Source organism: Nerophis lumbriciformis, linkage group LG09, assembly GCF_033978685.3.
Source record: "Nerophis lumbriciformis linkage group LG09, RoL_Nlum_v2.1, whole genome shotgun sequence".
In the NCBI taxonomy this organism is placed as follows: domain Eukaryota; kingdom Metazoa; phylum Chordata; class Actinopteri; order Syngnathiformes; family Syngnathidae; genus Nerophis; species Nerophis lumbriciformis.
In genome coordinates, this window is record NC_084556.2 from 2701300 (window position 1) to 2717500 (window position 16201).

Genomic DNA, 16201 nt, shown 5'->3' on the forward strand with positions numbered 1-16201 from the left:
ATTTCGCTGCGCTTGTTGAGGGATGACAGGTCTGGACGGTAAATAATAAACAGTTTCTCTTTCAAGCATAGGTTGCATCTTTTATTACCACTATTGTAAGGTGTGCTGGATGCAAGAATTTGCCATGTTATTGAATATTCAACATTATTGTCTTTGAGGTCCCAAATGTTTTTGCTGAGTTCTGTGGTATTTCGCAGGTTTTTGTTCCTGAAAGAAGCCTTGTGGTTGTTCCATCTGGTTTTGAATTCACCCTCGGTTAATCCTACATATGTGTCGGATGTGTTAATGTCCTTGCGTATTACCTTAGATTGGTAGACAACTGATGTTTGTAAGCACCCCCCGTTGAGGGGGCAATCAGGTTTCTTTCGACAGTTACATGCTTTGTTGGTTTTGGAGTCGTTCTGACTGGGGGTCGACGGCTCATTTGCAATTGTTTTGTTGTGGTTTGAGATGATTTGTCGTATATTGTTCATGCAGCTGTAGCTCAATTTGATGTTGTTCTTGTTGAATACTTTTCTTAGGTTGTTGTCTTTGGGAAAGTGTTTGTCAATCAGATTGAGGAATTTGTGTCCAATGTTCGTTGAGACGTTTTTGCTGTATGGGGGGTTGTACCAGATGATGCCGTTTCGTTTTCTGTTCTTTTTTGGCTGGTTTCCTGGCGTGGGTTCATAGGTGAGGGTGAAATTGTATCCGCTTTCATCAAGGGCTTTTTGGTACAGGGGGGTTGCTTGGTCAAATTCAGCTTTGCTAGATGACAGCATCGATAGCCTTTTATTGATTCCGGTAGGTATTCTTTTCGTGGTGGTGGGTGGGTGGTTGCTGTCATGGTGCACGTATTGGAGTGTTGTGTTGGGTTTCGTGAATGGTTGGTAGCTGTTATTTCTCAGGTTGAAAGTGACGTTAAGGAAGTTGACGGTTTGCTTGTTGGCTTCAATCGTGATCCGCTCTACTACGGTATCGAGCACTATTTTTTGGATAACCTTATTAAGACATATATATATATATATATATATGTATATATATATATATATATATATATATATATATATATGTATGAAATACTTGACTTGGTGAATTCTAGCTGTAAATATACTCCTCCCCTCTTAACCACGCCCCCAACCACGCCCCCCGCACCCACCCCCCACCCCCCACCTCCCGAAATTGGAGGTCTCAAGGTTGGCAAGTATGAGAGGTAGTCACCTGAAAGGGTTTTCACTTCACAGGTGTCATAGTTTTGATGCCTTCGATGACAATCTACAATGTAAATAGTCATGAAAATAAAAAAAACACATCAAAATGGGAAGGTGTGTCCACATTTTTGGCCTGTACTGTGTGTGTGTGTGTGTGTGTGTGTGTGTGTGTGTGTGTGTGTGTGTGTGTGTGTGTGTGTGTGTGTGTGTGTGTGTGCGCGCGTGTGTATACACTGTATAAATATACATATATTACAGATGTCCGATAATATCGGCCTGCCGAAAATGTAATATCAGAAATTATCGGTATCGTTTTTTTTATTATCGGTATCGTTTTTTTTTTGTTTTTTGTTTTTTATTAAATCAACATAAAAAACACAAGATACACTTACAATTAGTGCACCAACCCAAAAAACCTCCCTCCCCCATATACACTCATTCACACAAAAGGGTTGTTTCTTTCTGTTATTAATATTCTGGTTCCTACATTATATATCAATATATATCAATACAGTCTGCAAGGGATACAGTCCGTAAGCACACATGATTGTGCGTGCTGCTGGTCCACTAATAGTACTAACCTTTAACAGGTAATTTTACTAATTGTCATTAATTACTAGTTTCTAAGTAACTGTTCTATATTGTTTTACTTTCTTTTTTATTCAAGAAAATGTTTTTAATTTATTTATCTTATTTTATTTATTTTTTTTAAAAGGTACCTTATCTTCACCATACCTGGTGGTCCACATTAGGCATAATAATGTGTTAATTCCACGACTGTATATATCGGTTGATATCGGTATCGGTAATTAAAGAGTTGGACAATATCGGATATCGGCAAAAAGCCATTATCGGACATCCCTAATACATATATACAGGTAAAAGCCAGTAAATTAGAATATTTTGAAAAACTTGATTTATTTCAGTAATTGCATTCAAAAGGTGTAACTTGTACATTATATTTATTCATTGCACACAGACTGATGCATTCAAATGTTTATTTCATTTAATTTTGATGATTTGAAGTGGCAACAAATGAAAATCCAAAATTCCGTGTGTCACAAAATTAGAATATTACTTAAGGCTAATACAAAAAAGGGATTTTTAGAAATGTTGGCCAACTGAAAAGTATGAAAATGAAAAATATGAGCATGTACAATACTCAATACTTGGTTGGAGCTCCTTTTGCCTCAATTACTGCGTTAATGCGGCGTGGCATGGAGTCGATGAGTTTCTGGCACTGCTCAGGTGTTATGAGAGCCCAGGTTGCTCTGATAGTGGCCTTCAACTCTTCTGCGTTTTTGGGTCTGGCATTCTGCATCTTCCTTTTCACAATACCCCACAGATTTTCTATGGGGCTAAGGTCAGGGGAGTTGGCGGGCCAATTTAGAACAGAAATACCATGGTCCGTAAACCAGGCACTGGTAGATTTTGCGCTGTGTGCAGGCGCCAAGTCCTGTTGGAACTTGAAATCTCCATCTCCATAGAGCAGGTCAGCAGCAGGAAGCATGAAGTGCTCTAAAACTTGCTGGTAGACGGCTGCGTTGACCCTGGATCTCAGGAAACAGAGTGGACCGACACCAGCAGATGACATGGCACCCCAAACCATCACTGATGGTGGAAACTTTACACTAGACTTCAGGCAACGTGGATCCTGTGCCTCTCCTGTCTTCCTCCAGACTCTGGGACCTCGATTTCCAAAGGAAATGCAAAATTTGCATGGTTGGGTGATGGTTTGGGGTGCCATGTCATCTGCTGGTGTCGGTCCACTCTGTTTCCCGAGATCCAGGGTCAACGCAGCCGTCTACCAGCAAGTTTTAGAGCACTTCATGCTTCCTGCTGCTGACCTGCTCTATGGAGATGGAGATTTCAAGTTCCAACAGGACTTGGCGCCTGCACACAGCGCAAAATCTACCCGTGCCTGGTTTACGGACCATGGTATTTCTGTTCTAAATTGGCCCGCCAACTCCCCTGACCTTAGCCCCATAGAAAATCTGTGGGGTATTGTGAAAAGGAAGATGCAGAATGCCAGACCCAAAAACGCAGAAGAGTTGAAGGCCACTATCAGAGCAACCTGGGCTCTCATAACACCCGAGCAATGCCAGAAACTCATCGACTCCATGCCACGCCGCATTAACGCAGTAATTGAGGCAAAAGGAGCTCCAACCAAGTATTGAGTATTGTACATGCTCATATTTTTCATTTTCATACTTTTCAGTTGGCCAACATTTCTAAAAATCCCTTTTTTGTATTAGCCTTAAGTAATATTCTAATTTTGTGACACACGGAATTTTGGATTTTCATTTGTTGCCACTTCAAATCATCAAAATTAAATGAAATAAACATTTGAATGCATCAGTCTGTGTGCAATGAATAAATATAATGTACAAGTTACACCTTTTGAATGCAATTACTGAAATAAATCAAGTTTTTCTAAATATTCTAATTTACTGGCTTTTACCTGTATGTATATATATATATATATATATACTGTATGTAAAAGGGACAAGCGGTACAAAATAGATGGATGGATGTATATATACATATATAAATCATTTATATATGGAACATTTACCTTTTTTGACGCTATGAAATTAAAAGGTTCCTATGCTTCGGACTTGTTCCTTTCTCTCAGTTGCATTTAGATCGATGATGGCGACGAAACCAATGACAAACGCGGCACGCCACTCCTCCTACTTCACTTAGTCCGAGCTGTCACTAGTGAGCCGAAAGAAGCGCTTCCTAATAAACACAGTTTGCCGCTTGGCATTCAAATGATACAGCAGCTGTGTCGGTCACGTGTAGTTTTTCTTAAAGTGACACACACTCCTTGTGTTTTGTAACGCATCGATGCTTCAGTATGGTTTGACCCATCACTACTCGCATACGATAGCGTTACAATTAGCCGAGAGAAGCTCGTATCCCACAAAACTCCTAAGCTTGGACGCTCGTATCCTGAGGTATCACTGTAGTATCTGACCCTCAATCGTCAAAATCTGCAAAAGTTATGACACAATTGTTGTATTTGCATATTTAGCTGTGACGCATTTGCAAAAAGCGACGCGTGCGTTCTCAACAGTCTCCACCACATTTATCCAGAGGGGTCTGATTACTAACTTAATTTAGCATCAAAGTTGGCGTAGTCGCCAAGTTGGGCTTTTGGAGTTCTTCCTCGCCCGGATGTGGGTTCAGATCAGGGGTTTGTGAAGCCCTTTGAGGCACTTGTGATTAAGGGTTATACCATACTTGCCAACCTTGAGACCTCCAAATTTGGGAGATGGGGGTGGGGGGGGGGTGTAGCAGAGAGTGTATATACAAACCCCGTTTCCATATGAGTTGGGAAATTGTGTTGGATGTAAATATAAACGGAATACAATGATTTGCAAATCATTTTCAACCCATATTCAGTTGAATATGCTACAAAGACAACATATTTGATGTTCAAACTGATAAACTTTTTTTTTTTGTTGCAAATAATCATTAACTTTAGAATTTGACGCCAGCAACACGTGACAAAGAAGTTGGGAAAGGTGGCAATAAATACTGATAAAGTTGAGGAATGCTCATCAAACGCTTATTTGGAACATCCCACAGGTGAGCGGGCAAATTGGGAACAGGTGGGTGCCATGATTGGGTATAAAAGTAGATTCCATGAAATGCTCAGTCATTCACAAACAAGGATGGGGCGAGGGTCACCACTTTGTCAACAAATGCGTGAGCAAATTGTTGAACAGTTTAAGAAAAACCTTTCTCAACCAGCTATTGCAAGGAATTTAGGGATTTCACCATCTACGGTCCGTAATATCGTCAAAGGGTTCAGAGAATCTGGAGAAATCACTGCACGTAAGCAGCTAAGCCCGTGACCTTCGATCCCTCAGGCTGTACTGCATCAACAAGCGACATCAGTGTGTAAAGGATATCACCACATGGGCTCAGGAACACTTCAGAAACCCAGTGTCAGTAACTACAGTTGGCCGCTACATCTGTAAGTGCAAGTTAAAACTCTCCTATGCAAGGCGAAAACCGTTTATCAACAACACCCAGAAACGGCGTCAGCTTCGCTGGGCCTGAGCTCATCTAAGATGGACTGATACAAAGTGGAAAAGTGTTCTGTGGTCTGACGAGTCCACATTTCAAATTGTTTTTTGAAACTGTGGACGTCGTGTGCCCCGGACCAAAGAGGAAAAGAAGCATCCGGATTGTTATAGGCGCAAAGTTGAAAAGCCAGCATGTGTGATGGTATGGGGGTGTATTAGTGCCCAAGACATGGGTAACTTACACATCTAATCCCCACCTTCTACCATCCTAGTCACGTCCGTTGTGTCCTTGGGCAGCAAGACACTTCACCCCTTGCTCCTGATGGCTGCTGGTTAGCGCCTTGCATGGCAGCTCCCGCCATCAGTGTGTGAATGTGTGTGTGAAAGGGTAAATGTGGTAATACTGTCAAAGCGCTTTGAGTACCTTGAAGGTAGAAAAGCGCTGTACAAGTAAAACCCATTTATCATTTATTTATTTATCTGGGAAGGCGCCATTAATACTGAAAGGCGAAAACCGTTTATCAACAACACCCAGAAACGCCGTCGGCTTCGCTGGGCCTGAGCTCATCTAAGATGGACTGATACAAAGTGGAAAAGTGTTCTGTGGTCTGACGAGTCCACATTTCAAATTGTTTTTGGAAACTGTGGACATCGTGTCCTCCGAAGAGGAAAAGAACCATCCGGATTGTTATAGGCGCAAAGTTGAAAAGCCAGCATCTGTGATGGTATGGGGGTGTATTAGTGGCCAAGACATGGGTAACTGTGAACTGTGATGTGGTATCTGTGAAGGCGCCATTAATGCTGAAAGGTACATACAGGTTTTGGAGCAACATATGTTGCCATCCAAGCAACGTTACCATGGACGCCCCTGCTTATTTCAGCAAGACAATGCCAAGCCATCAACGTGGCTTCATAGTAAAAGAGTGCGGGTACTAGACTGGCCTGCCTGTAGTCCAGACCTGTCTCCCATTGAAAATGTGTGGCGCATTATGAAGCCTAAAATAGCACAACGGAGACCCCCGGACTGTTGAACAACTTAAGCTGTAAATCAAGCAAGAATGGGAAAGAATTCCACCTGAGAAGCTTCAAAAATGTGTCTCTTCAGTTCCCGAACGTTTACTGAGTGTTGTTAAAAGGAAAGACCATGTAACACAGTGGTGAACACGCCTTTTCCCCAACTACTTTGGCACGTGTTGCAGCCATGAAATTCCAAGTTAATTATTATTTGCAAAAAAAAAAAAAAAAGTTTATGAGTTTGAACATCAAATATGTTGTCTTTGTAGTGCATTCAATTGAATACGGGTTGAAAAGTTATTGCAAATCATTGTATTCCGTTTATATTTACATCTAACACAATTTCCCAACTCATATGGAAACGGGGTTTGTATATATAAATAGTCTGTATATCCGTTCGGCCACCGTGTTCAATGGAGAAGTCTGATCTCCAAAATGTGCAGACAGCATACCCCTTCCCCTTCAAGCTGTCCTGGATGAACTGAAATGATTTTTTCCCAATCATTTTGGAACTTTGAAAGCGTACTTCTACTTCTTACTCGTCGTCGCCATGTCTTTTCTTCGTTCTTCTGCTTCGTCTCTGTTATGTTTTTTGGAAATTACTACTTGACCGTAATTTTGAAGCAATGCATGATGGGAATCCGGATGTTGTGTGTCAGTGTATTAACGTGCCGGCTGGAATAAACACACGCTGAGAAATAGCTCCGTGCCTGCCTACTTTATGGCTTATAGATAAACGGAGACATACAGTATATAATAGTCTCCTTTTCAGGTGAGAGAGGACGCTAAAGACAGTGCCTTTAAGACACGCCCCCAATATTGAGAAAGTCGGGAGAATGGTTGCCCCGGGAGATTTTCGGGAGGGGCACTGAAATTCGGGAGTCTCCCGGGAAAATCGGGAGGGTTGGCAAGTATGGGTTATACCAGGGGTCGGCAACCCGCGGCTCCGGAGCCACATGCGGCTCTTTGATCTCTCTGATGCGGCTCAGCAGCTTACTTGCTGAACCCCCCAATTTTCCCGTGAGACTTCTGGATTTCAGTGCCTCTCGCAGAAAACTACCGGGATCAATATTCACCAATTTTCACCCTTACAGCTATATTAAGGGCGTGCTATGATGGTTCAATATTCGGCGCCCTCTACAATCTGTATTAACAGCGTGCCAGCCTAACAATTGTTATACAACATATGGGTTGTACTTGTATAGCGCTTTTCTACCTTCAAGGTACTCAAAGCGCTTTGACACTACTTCCACATTTACCCATTCACACACACATTCACACACTGATGGAGGGAGCTGCCATGCAAGGCGCTAACCAGCACCCATCAGGAGCAAGGGTGAAGTGTCTTGCTCAGGACACAACGGACATGACGAGGTTGGTACTAGGTGGGGATTGAACCAGGGACCCTCGGGTCGCGCACGGCCACTCTCCCACTGCGCCACGCCGTCCCGACAACATACATCTTCTGCTTGCGCACGTACGTGACAGCAATGCATACTTGGTCAACAGCCACACAGGTTACACTGACGGTGACCATATAAAACAACTTTAACACTCTTACTAATAATGCGCCACACTTTGAACCAAAACCAAACAAGAATGACAAACACATTTCGGGAGAACATCTGCACCTTAACACAACATAAACACAACAGAACAAACACCCAGAATCCCATGCAGCCCTAACTCTTCCGGGATACATTATACACCCCTGCTACCACCAAACCCCGCCCCTACCCCAAGCCTGCTCCCTCACACATCAACCCTCCCCTCTCTCTCTCTCTCTCTGTGTGACGGTTGAGGTGGGCGGGGTTTGGTAGCGGGGGTGTATAATGTATCCCGGAAGAGTTAGGGCTGCATGGGATTCTGGGTATTTGTCCTGTTGTGTTACGGTGCAGATGTTCTCCCGAAATGTGTTTGTCATTCTTGTTTGGTGTGGGTTCACAGTGTGGCGCATTATTAGTAAGAGTGTTAAAGTTTTTTTTTTTATACCGCCACCCTCAGTGTAACCTGTGTGGTTGTTGAGTAAGTATCAAATCAAATCAAATCAACTTTATTTATAGAGCACATTTAAAATTTACCACAGGGGTAGCCAAAGTGCTGTACAATGAGCAGGTTAAAAGATAAAACGAGTACCGAGCAAACACAACACAACACAAACAGAACACGATAGAAAATAAATAATTAAAATAGAATGAATAAAAACATAAAAACAGGATCACAGCAGGTGTATTATGGGGCGCCATTGCAGGATGGATATCACTCAGTGTTAAAAGCCATGGAATAAAAGTATGTTTTTAAGAGAGATTTAAAAACAGGAAGAGAGGAGGCTTGTCTAACACTCAGGGGTAGGTCGTTCCAGAGCTTGGGAGCAGCAACGGCGAAAGCTCTGTCACCTCTAAGCTTCAGCCTTGTGTCAGGGACCGTCAACAGCAGCTGATCGGCTGATCTTAAGGATCGGGTGGGGCAGTAAGGCTGAAGGAGGTCGGAGAGATAGGTTGGCGCGAGGTTGTTTAGACATTTAAAAACAAATAAAAGGAGTTTAAAATGTATTCGGTAACGCACAGGGAGCCAGTGAAGGGACGCTAAAATAGGGGTGATGTGCTCACGTCTGCGGGTCTGTGTTAGCAGACGAGCAGCAGAGTTCTGCACGAGCTGCAGGCGGGCGAGGGAGGCCTGGCTAATGCCAACATACAGGGCATTACAATAATCAAGACGAGTCGAGATAAAAGCGTGGATTAATTTCTCAAGATCATGTCTTGATAGAAGCGGTTTCACTTTCGCTATTTGGCGTAATTGATAAAAGCTTTTTTGAACGACGCTGCTGATTTGCTTTTCGAATTTAAAATCTGAGTCAAACTTTACCCCCAGGTTTGTGACAGAGTCGCTGAGATACGGGGTCAGAGTGCCGAGGTCAACGTTGGGGGAGGGAGAGCGAACATAACTTCTGTTTTATCTTCATTTAGGCTCAGGAAGTTAGCTGAAAGCCAGACTTTGATGTCGTGCAGGCAGTCAATAAGACGTTGAACCGTGTTATTTTGTGCCATGGGAAAATAAATCTGGCAATCATCGGCATAAAAATGAAATGCAATACTGTACTTCCTAAAAATAGAACCAAGGGGGAGAAGGTAAAGCGCAAATAAAATTGGGGCAAGGATTGAGCCCTGGGGGACCCCATGTGGTAAAGGAGCTGTGGACGACATAAAACTGTCTACTTTTACACAAAAACTCCTGTCGGTTAGGTACGACCGGAACCAGTTGAGGGCGGCGCCCTTAATGCCCACACAGTTCTCAAGACGAGTGATTAAGGTGGCGTGGTCGACGGTGTGGAACGCAGCAGACAGATCTAAAAGCACCAGGACAACATATTTACCAGAATCAGTGGACAGGAGGATATCGTTATCGTCACCTATGTGAGCAAGCCGGAGCCTCATACAACAATTGGCTGATCAGGCATGCTGGTTGTAGTGGGCGCTATATGCTGTACCATCACGGCACGCATGACTCTGACAAGCACTATTCATATAAAACCCGCGTGCCGCACCAGCTTAAAAATTCCATAAAAAGGTGTGGGCAACGTGTCTGAGACCCCTGGTTAATACATAGCACAAAGTAAAAAAAAAACCTTTGTATGCAGTGTTATTTCATTTAAAATTCAAAAGTTTTTGCGGCTCCCATTGTTTTCTATAATTTGTGAAACTGGTCAAAATGGCTCTTTGACTGGTAAAGGTTGCCGACCCCTGGGTTATACAAATAAACTTTGATTGATGTTGGCAACACTGATCCTTCCTGCTTTGTCTTCTTATTCTCTGGCATCCCAGGTGCATTCTTATGTGTTCATGAATGTACGTGAAACGCTGGTTTTCTTTGCCGTGCTAACTTTATGTTGTGTGGCGTTCCACAGCAGTGGCACGATGACTACAGAATGTTCCGGACTGTCTTTGTCTACCTGCTGACCGGACTGGAGCACTACCAGCACGGGAAGTAAGTGTTCCCGGAGGCAGGTGTGGCAAAGAATGGGGGTTTTATTTGTTTGTTTTGTGTTTTTTTTGCAGGATGCGCGAGGCTCTGACCTACCTGGCTCACGCCTACGACACCAACGCCACCCTGCTGAGGAGCGGAGAGAAACGCGGCGTGGACACGTCGCTCGTTGCACTTTACAGGCGGAAATGTCTGGCGGTGAGGAGAAAAGAAGACGTTTTCGCACTTGCATACCTGCAAACTACTCCGGTTTTCCCGTAATTAGTACGGTTTTCATCAACCTATTCCGGGTTACGGTTGCAGTGATAAAAAATACGGTTTTTCATTCATTAAAAAAAAATTTTTTTTTTAAAGTTTTATTCACGAAATCGCGTAACAACAATGACAATCGACACTGCTTCCCGTAACTTCCTATCGAGCCATTCCGAATGCCATGCGCGAGGCTATTTATAGCACCGCTGCCAAGCACGAGGCACCAGTTGCCATTGTTTCCAAACGAGCGAACGATCATGGAATCAGCCGGAGAAAAATCGCAAAGGAGTCTTAAACCGAAAAGAAAACCGCAGTCATTCCGTGAAGAATATTCAAAAGCCTATCCGGGAATAATTATCCGTTCCAAAAAGGGTGAAACAACAGCGTGGACATCGGGGGCAGTACCTCTGGATTGGCAGACCGGGGTGGTGGTTCCTCTCTTTAAAAAGGGGAACCGGAGGGTGTGTTCTAACTATCGTGGGATCACACTCCTCAGCCTTCCCGGTAAGGTCTATTCAGGTGTACTGGAGAGGAGGCTACGCCGGATAGTCGAACCTCGGATTCAGGAGGAACAGTGTGGTTTTCGTCCTGGTCGTGGAACTGTGGACCAGCTCTATACTCTCGGCAGGGTCCTTGAGGGTGCATGGGAGTTTGCCCAACCAGTCTACATGTGCTTTGTGGACTTGGAGAAGGCATTCGACCGTGTCCCTCGGGAAGTCCTGTGGGGAGTGCTCAGAGAGTATGGGGTTTCGGACTGTCTGATTGTGGCGGTCCGCTCCCTGTATGATCAGTGTCAGAGCTTGGTTCGCATTGCCGGCAGTAAGTCGGACACGTTTCCGGTGAGGGTTGGACTCCGCCAAGGCTGCCCTTTGTCACCGATTCTGTTCATAACTTTTATGGACAGAATTTCTAGGCGCAGTCAAGGCGTTGAGGGGATCCGGTTTGGTGGCTGCAGGATTAGGTCTCTGCTTTTTGCAGATGATTTGGTCCTGATGGCTTCATCTGGCCAGGATCTTCAGCTCTCACTGGATCGGTTCGCAGCTGAGTGTGAAGCGACTGGGATGAGAATCAGCACCTCCAAGTCCGAGTCCATGGTTCTCGCCCGGAAAAGGGTGGAGTGCCATCTCCGGGTTGGGGAGGAGATCTTGCCCCAAGTGGAGGAGTTCAAGTACCTCGGAGTCTTGTTCACGAGTGAGGGAAGAGTGGATCGTGAGATCGACAGGCGGATCGGTGCGGCGTCTTCAGTAATGCGGACGCTGTATCGATCCGTTGTGGTGAAGAAGGAGCTGAGCCGGAAGGCAAAGCTCTCAATTTACCGGTCGATCTACGTTCCCATCCTCACCTATGGTCATGAGCTTTGGGTTATGACCGAAAGGACAAGATCACGGGTACAAGCGGCCGAAATGAGTTTCCTCCGCCGGGTGGCGGGGCTCTCCCTTAGAGATAGGGTGAGAAGCTCTGTCATCCGGGGGGAGCTCAAAGTAAAGCCGCTGCTCCTCCGCATCGAGAGGAGCCAGATGAGGTGGTTCGGGCATCTGGTCAGGATGCCACCCGAGCGCCTCCCTAGGGAGGTGTTTAGGGCATGTCCGACCGGTAGGAGGCCACGAGGAAGACCCAGGACACGTTGGGAAGACTATGTCTCCCGGCTGGCCTGGGAACGCCTCGGGATCCCCCGGGAGGAGCTGGACGAAGTGGCTGGGGAGAGGGAAGTCTGGGCTTCCCTGCTTAGGCTGCTGCCCCCGCGACCCGACCTCGGATAAGCGAAAGAAGATGGATGGATGGATGGAAAAAGGGTGAAAACTACGCGAATTGCACCTTGTGCAGACAAGATTTTTCGATCGGACACGGAGGAATTAGCGATGTAAAAGACCACGTTGGGACAAAAAAACACAAGTCTAATGCCGTTGCTAGCGATACAAGTGGAAAACTTTCAACGTTTTTCGTCGCCCAAACAGATTCTTTGGATGTGATAAATGCCGAAGTTTTATTTACGGAGGCAATAATTGAGCAAACAAAAAGGTAATGACACCAATGTTATCTATTGGAATTGTTTAGTACTGTTATACTGTTAAAAGTGTTTATACTATTTATGCTTTCAAGTCCAAGTTGAAGAAATCTTGTTAAATGTTGACAGCATAACTACCAAAATACAGAAGTATGTCCTTAATATTTTTGCAGTGCTATTTCTGTTGAAAAGTTCAAATGATTACATTAGAGATGTGATGTGCCACTTTTCAAGTGTCTGATGGCTTCAATTAATTTTCATTAATTTTTCATATTTTGAATTCTTTTGAAAGGCTTACAAAAAAACTACATTTGAATTGTAATTCCATGCTATTGACAGGACTATTAATTTTAATGAAGTTAGCTTACCATGTTTACAGTATGATAATTGTGATAGAAATGTGAATTTTAGGCACAGAATATTTTTTACAATTGAACAAGGCAGTAGATTATACAAGCTTGGACAGAAAGTTAATAATGACACCAATTTTTTTTTTTAATGGAATTGTTTAGTACTGTTATACCATTTGTTTACTGTAAAAAGTGTTTATACTGTGATATATATTCAAGTTTATTCACAATACCATATAACAAATACAATAGTAGTAAAATATCATCATTTAAAGATGTTGGTACGTGAAAGGGTCCCCCAAATAAGCTAGAAGAAGCTTTTGACAGGGGGTCTAGAGCAGGGGTGCTCAATACGTCGATCGCGATCTACCAGTCGATCGCAAAGGTAGTATTGGTAGATCGCATTACATTATTTAAAAAAAAAAAAAAAAACTTTTTTTTTTTTTTTTTTTTTTTTGTGTCCTGTCCAGCTTCTCAGGCAAATCATATAGTTGATGTAGATGCCCATGTCGGCTGTTCACATTTACTTTACAAAAGAGAAGTGTAGGATACTTCTCTTGTTGCCTTATTTGTATTTGACTTTATTAAATGTATTTATATTATCATTTAGTGCAGCCGGGCCGGAGCAGGAGGGGATAGAAAGAGAAAAAAAAGAAGACAGAGGGGGAAATTGTGGGGACAAGAGGGGGATTAGACAGAGAGACAAAAACAACAACAGCAAACAACAACAACAACAACAATAGAGCAACATCAGCAAATACGACATGTACAAACATGATGGTAAAAGTAATAGCAAATAAGCAGTTAGCGAAAAATAAAAAATAATACAGAAATGACAATGAGCATTATTACACTACAAATGGATCAATACAAATACCAATAGAAATAGCGCTATTGATAATGAACAATACCAATAATTTACCTTTATTATCAACAATACAGTTGTTTAAATGCAACAATACATATACGTAATGATAACTTGAGATACGAAAGAATGCAGAAAAATGGAGGGGGAGAAAGAGAAGCAACCTACATTAACCTTGTAGATTGTTATAGTCACAATAGGTTAAGCCTTATCAGTGTGCCGTGTGTTACACCCAGTTTACCCTAGGGCAGGGGTTCTCATTACGTCGATCGCGAGCTACCGGTCGATCTCGGAGGGTGTGTCAGTCGATCACCAGCCAGGCATTAAAAAAATAGTCCTAAAAATGAGCGATCATAAATCTTCACAATGACGTCATTTTCGTCACTTGATTGACATTCACGGCACCCAAGGGTCTTCTGAGATGACGCTGGCTGCTGCCAGCTCATTAAAATTACCGACTGGAAGGCGAGAAACACTTTATTTCAACAGACTCCGGCGCCGTACCTGTCGTCAAAACTCCAAAGACCGACTGCACAGTTGCACAGTTGCGCTAACAAAATAGGAGTCTCAGAAAGCTGGGGTGCACAAGCTAGCAAGCTACGGAGTTTGCCGACAATGTATTTCTTGTAAAGTGTATACAAAGGAGTACGGAAGCTGGACAAATAAGATGCCAAAAACCAACCACTTTCATGTGGTATTGGACAGAAAGGAGGACTTTTTTTCTCCTCCATTCGAAAATGCGGACCTTATCATCACTACTGTCTGATTCCTATCAATGCAAGTCATCAGAATCAGGTAATACACCAACTTATATTCTTGTCTTCATGAAAGAAAGGAATCTATATGTGTTAAACATGCTTGTATTATCTTTAAACACCTTTAACTTGTTAACAATATTAACTATATGTGTTAAACATGCTTGTATTATCTTTAAACACCTTTAACTTATTAACAATATTAACTATATGTGTTAAACATGCTTGTATTATCTTTAAACACCTTTAACATGTTAACAATATTAACTATATGTATTAAACATTCTTGTATTATCATTAAACACCTTTAATTTTTTAACAATATTAACTCTATGTGTTAAACATGCTTGCATTATCATTAAACACCTCTAAATTGTTAACAAAAACATATATTTCATAAATAAGTAAATATAAATGATATATATGAATGAGGTAGATCCCCACGACTTGATCAATTGAAAAGTAGCTCGCCTGCAGAAAAAGTGTGAGCACCCCTGGTCTAGAGGATAGAATATACATGAAATGATGGAATATACATGGAATGATGGAACATGGTAGCAAGTACAACAACAAAAAACAACGCTATATGATTAACACAAGATAATAGTACTAAAGCAAGCATACACATACATACATACATACATTCATTCAACCATGCAAAACCCAACAGTAGTCTACCCTACATGAGGCATTAAATATAGGTGGTTAATAGATAAGTTTTTAGTTTATTTTTGAAGTTGGAGAATGGATACAGCATCTTGAGGTTCTCATTAAGCCGGTTCCAAATCTTTGGTCCCCTGCATACAACACTTCGAGCGGTACAATCCAGTAAACGATGTTTCCCTGATATCAAATCTAAGTTACGAGTGTTGTGGGCATGCTGGGGATGGTAGATAGGAACCAAGCTACAGAGCCTTAAATTCAGCCTGTAAATGACTTGATAGGTTAAACAAGCATTTTGATAAATATTGAACTCTGTCAGTCTTAAGAGATGATAATTATGGAATAGATGTGGAGTGGGGGCATTAAACTTGGACCATGACAGGGCCCGTATCATTTTCTTTTGCATAGATTCTAATTTGTGGAGGTAGGTAGGGAAGGTGTTACACCAGATGACATTACAGTAGTTTAGATGTGGTTCAAAGACAGTTTTATATAGTGTGAGTAGAGCATAAAGAGGAAGATAATGACGAAGGTGAAAGAACAGGCCAACATATTTGGATAATTTGTTTAACAGATGGCTAATGTGACATTTGAAATTGAGGTATTCGTCAATGATGACCCCCAGGAATTTTGTGGAGTTCACTCTCTGTATTTCCTGCCCATTGATGTTGATATGGCAGTGCTCAGTATTTGTCCGCTTTTTATTAGAACGAAATAGAATAAAATTTGTTTTATTTACATTAAGTGAGAGCTTATTGCATTTGAACCAGGAATCTACTTTCACAAGCTCTGAATTGACAGTTACTTGTAGATGGTGTAGGCTCCTGTGTGAGGTAAACAAATTTGTATCGTCAGCAAAAATTATTTTATGAAAAGTTTCGGAGGAGTTTACAAAATCATTTATGTATAGGATAAAAAGGAGAGGCCCCAAGATGGATCCCTGGGGAACCCCATAATTTATGGTCAGACAGGGTGAATTGTGATCATTGATGCATACACATTGCTGCCTTCCGTATAGGTAAAAGCGGAACCAATCGAGAGGTACCCCTCTGACACCATAGTGATATAGTTTATACAATAAGATCTCAA

The 16201-nt window shown here is 42.5% G+C and overlaps 1 protein-coding gene across 6 annotated transcripts in view; it reads left to right on the plus strand.

Moving 5' to 3' along the window:
* usp28 (ubiquitin specific peptidase 28) overlaps window positions 1-16201 on the plus strand; it is a 78876-nt gene that overhangs the window by 60771 nt on the left and 1904 nt on the right. For all 6 annotated transcript variants that reach the window (XM_061962809.2, XM_061962812.2, XM_061962807.2 and 3 more), the window contains exons 23-24: window positions 10146-10225; window positions 10297-10420. In XM_061962809.2, coding sequence (XP_061818793.2) covers window positions 10146-10225; window positions 10297-10420 — 204 coding nt within the window. The remainder of the gene's footprint in view (window positions 1-10145; window positions 10226-10296; window positions 10421-16201) is intronic.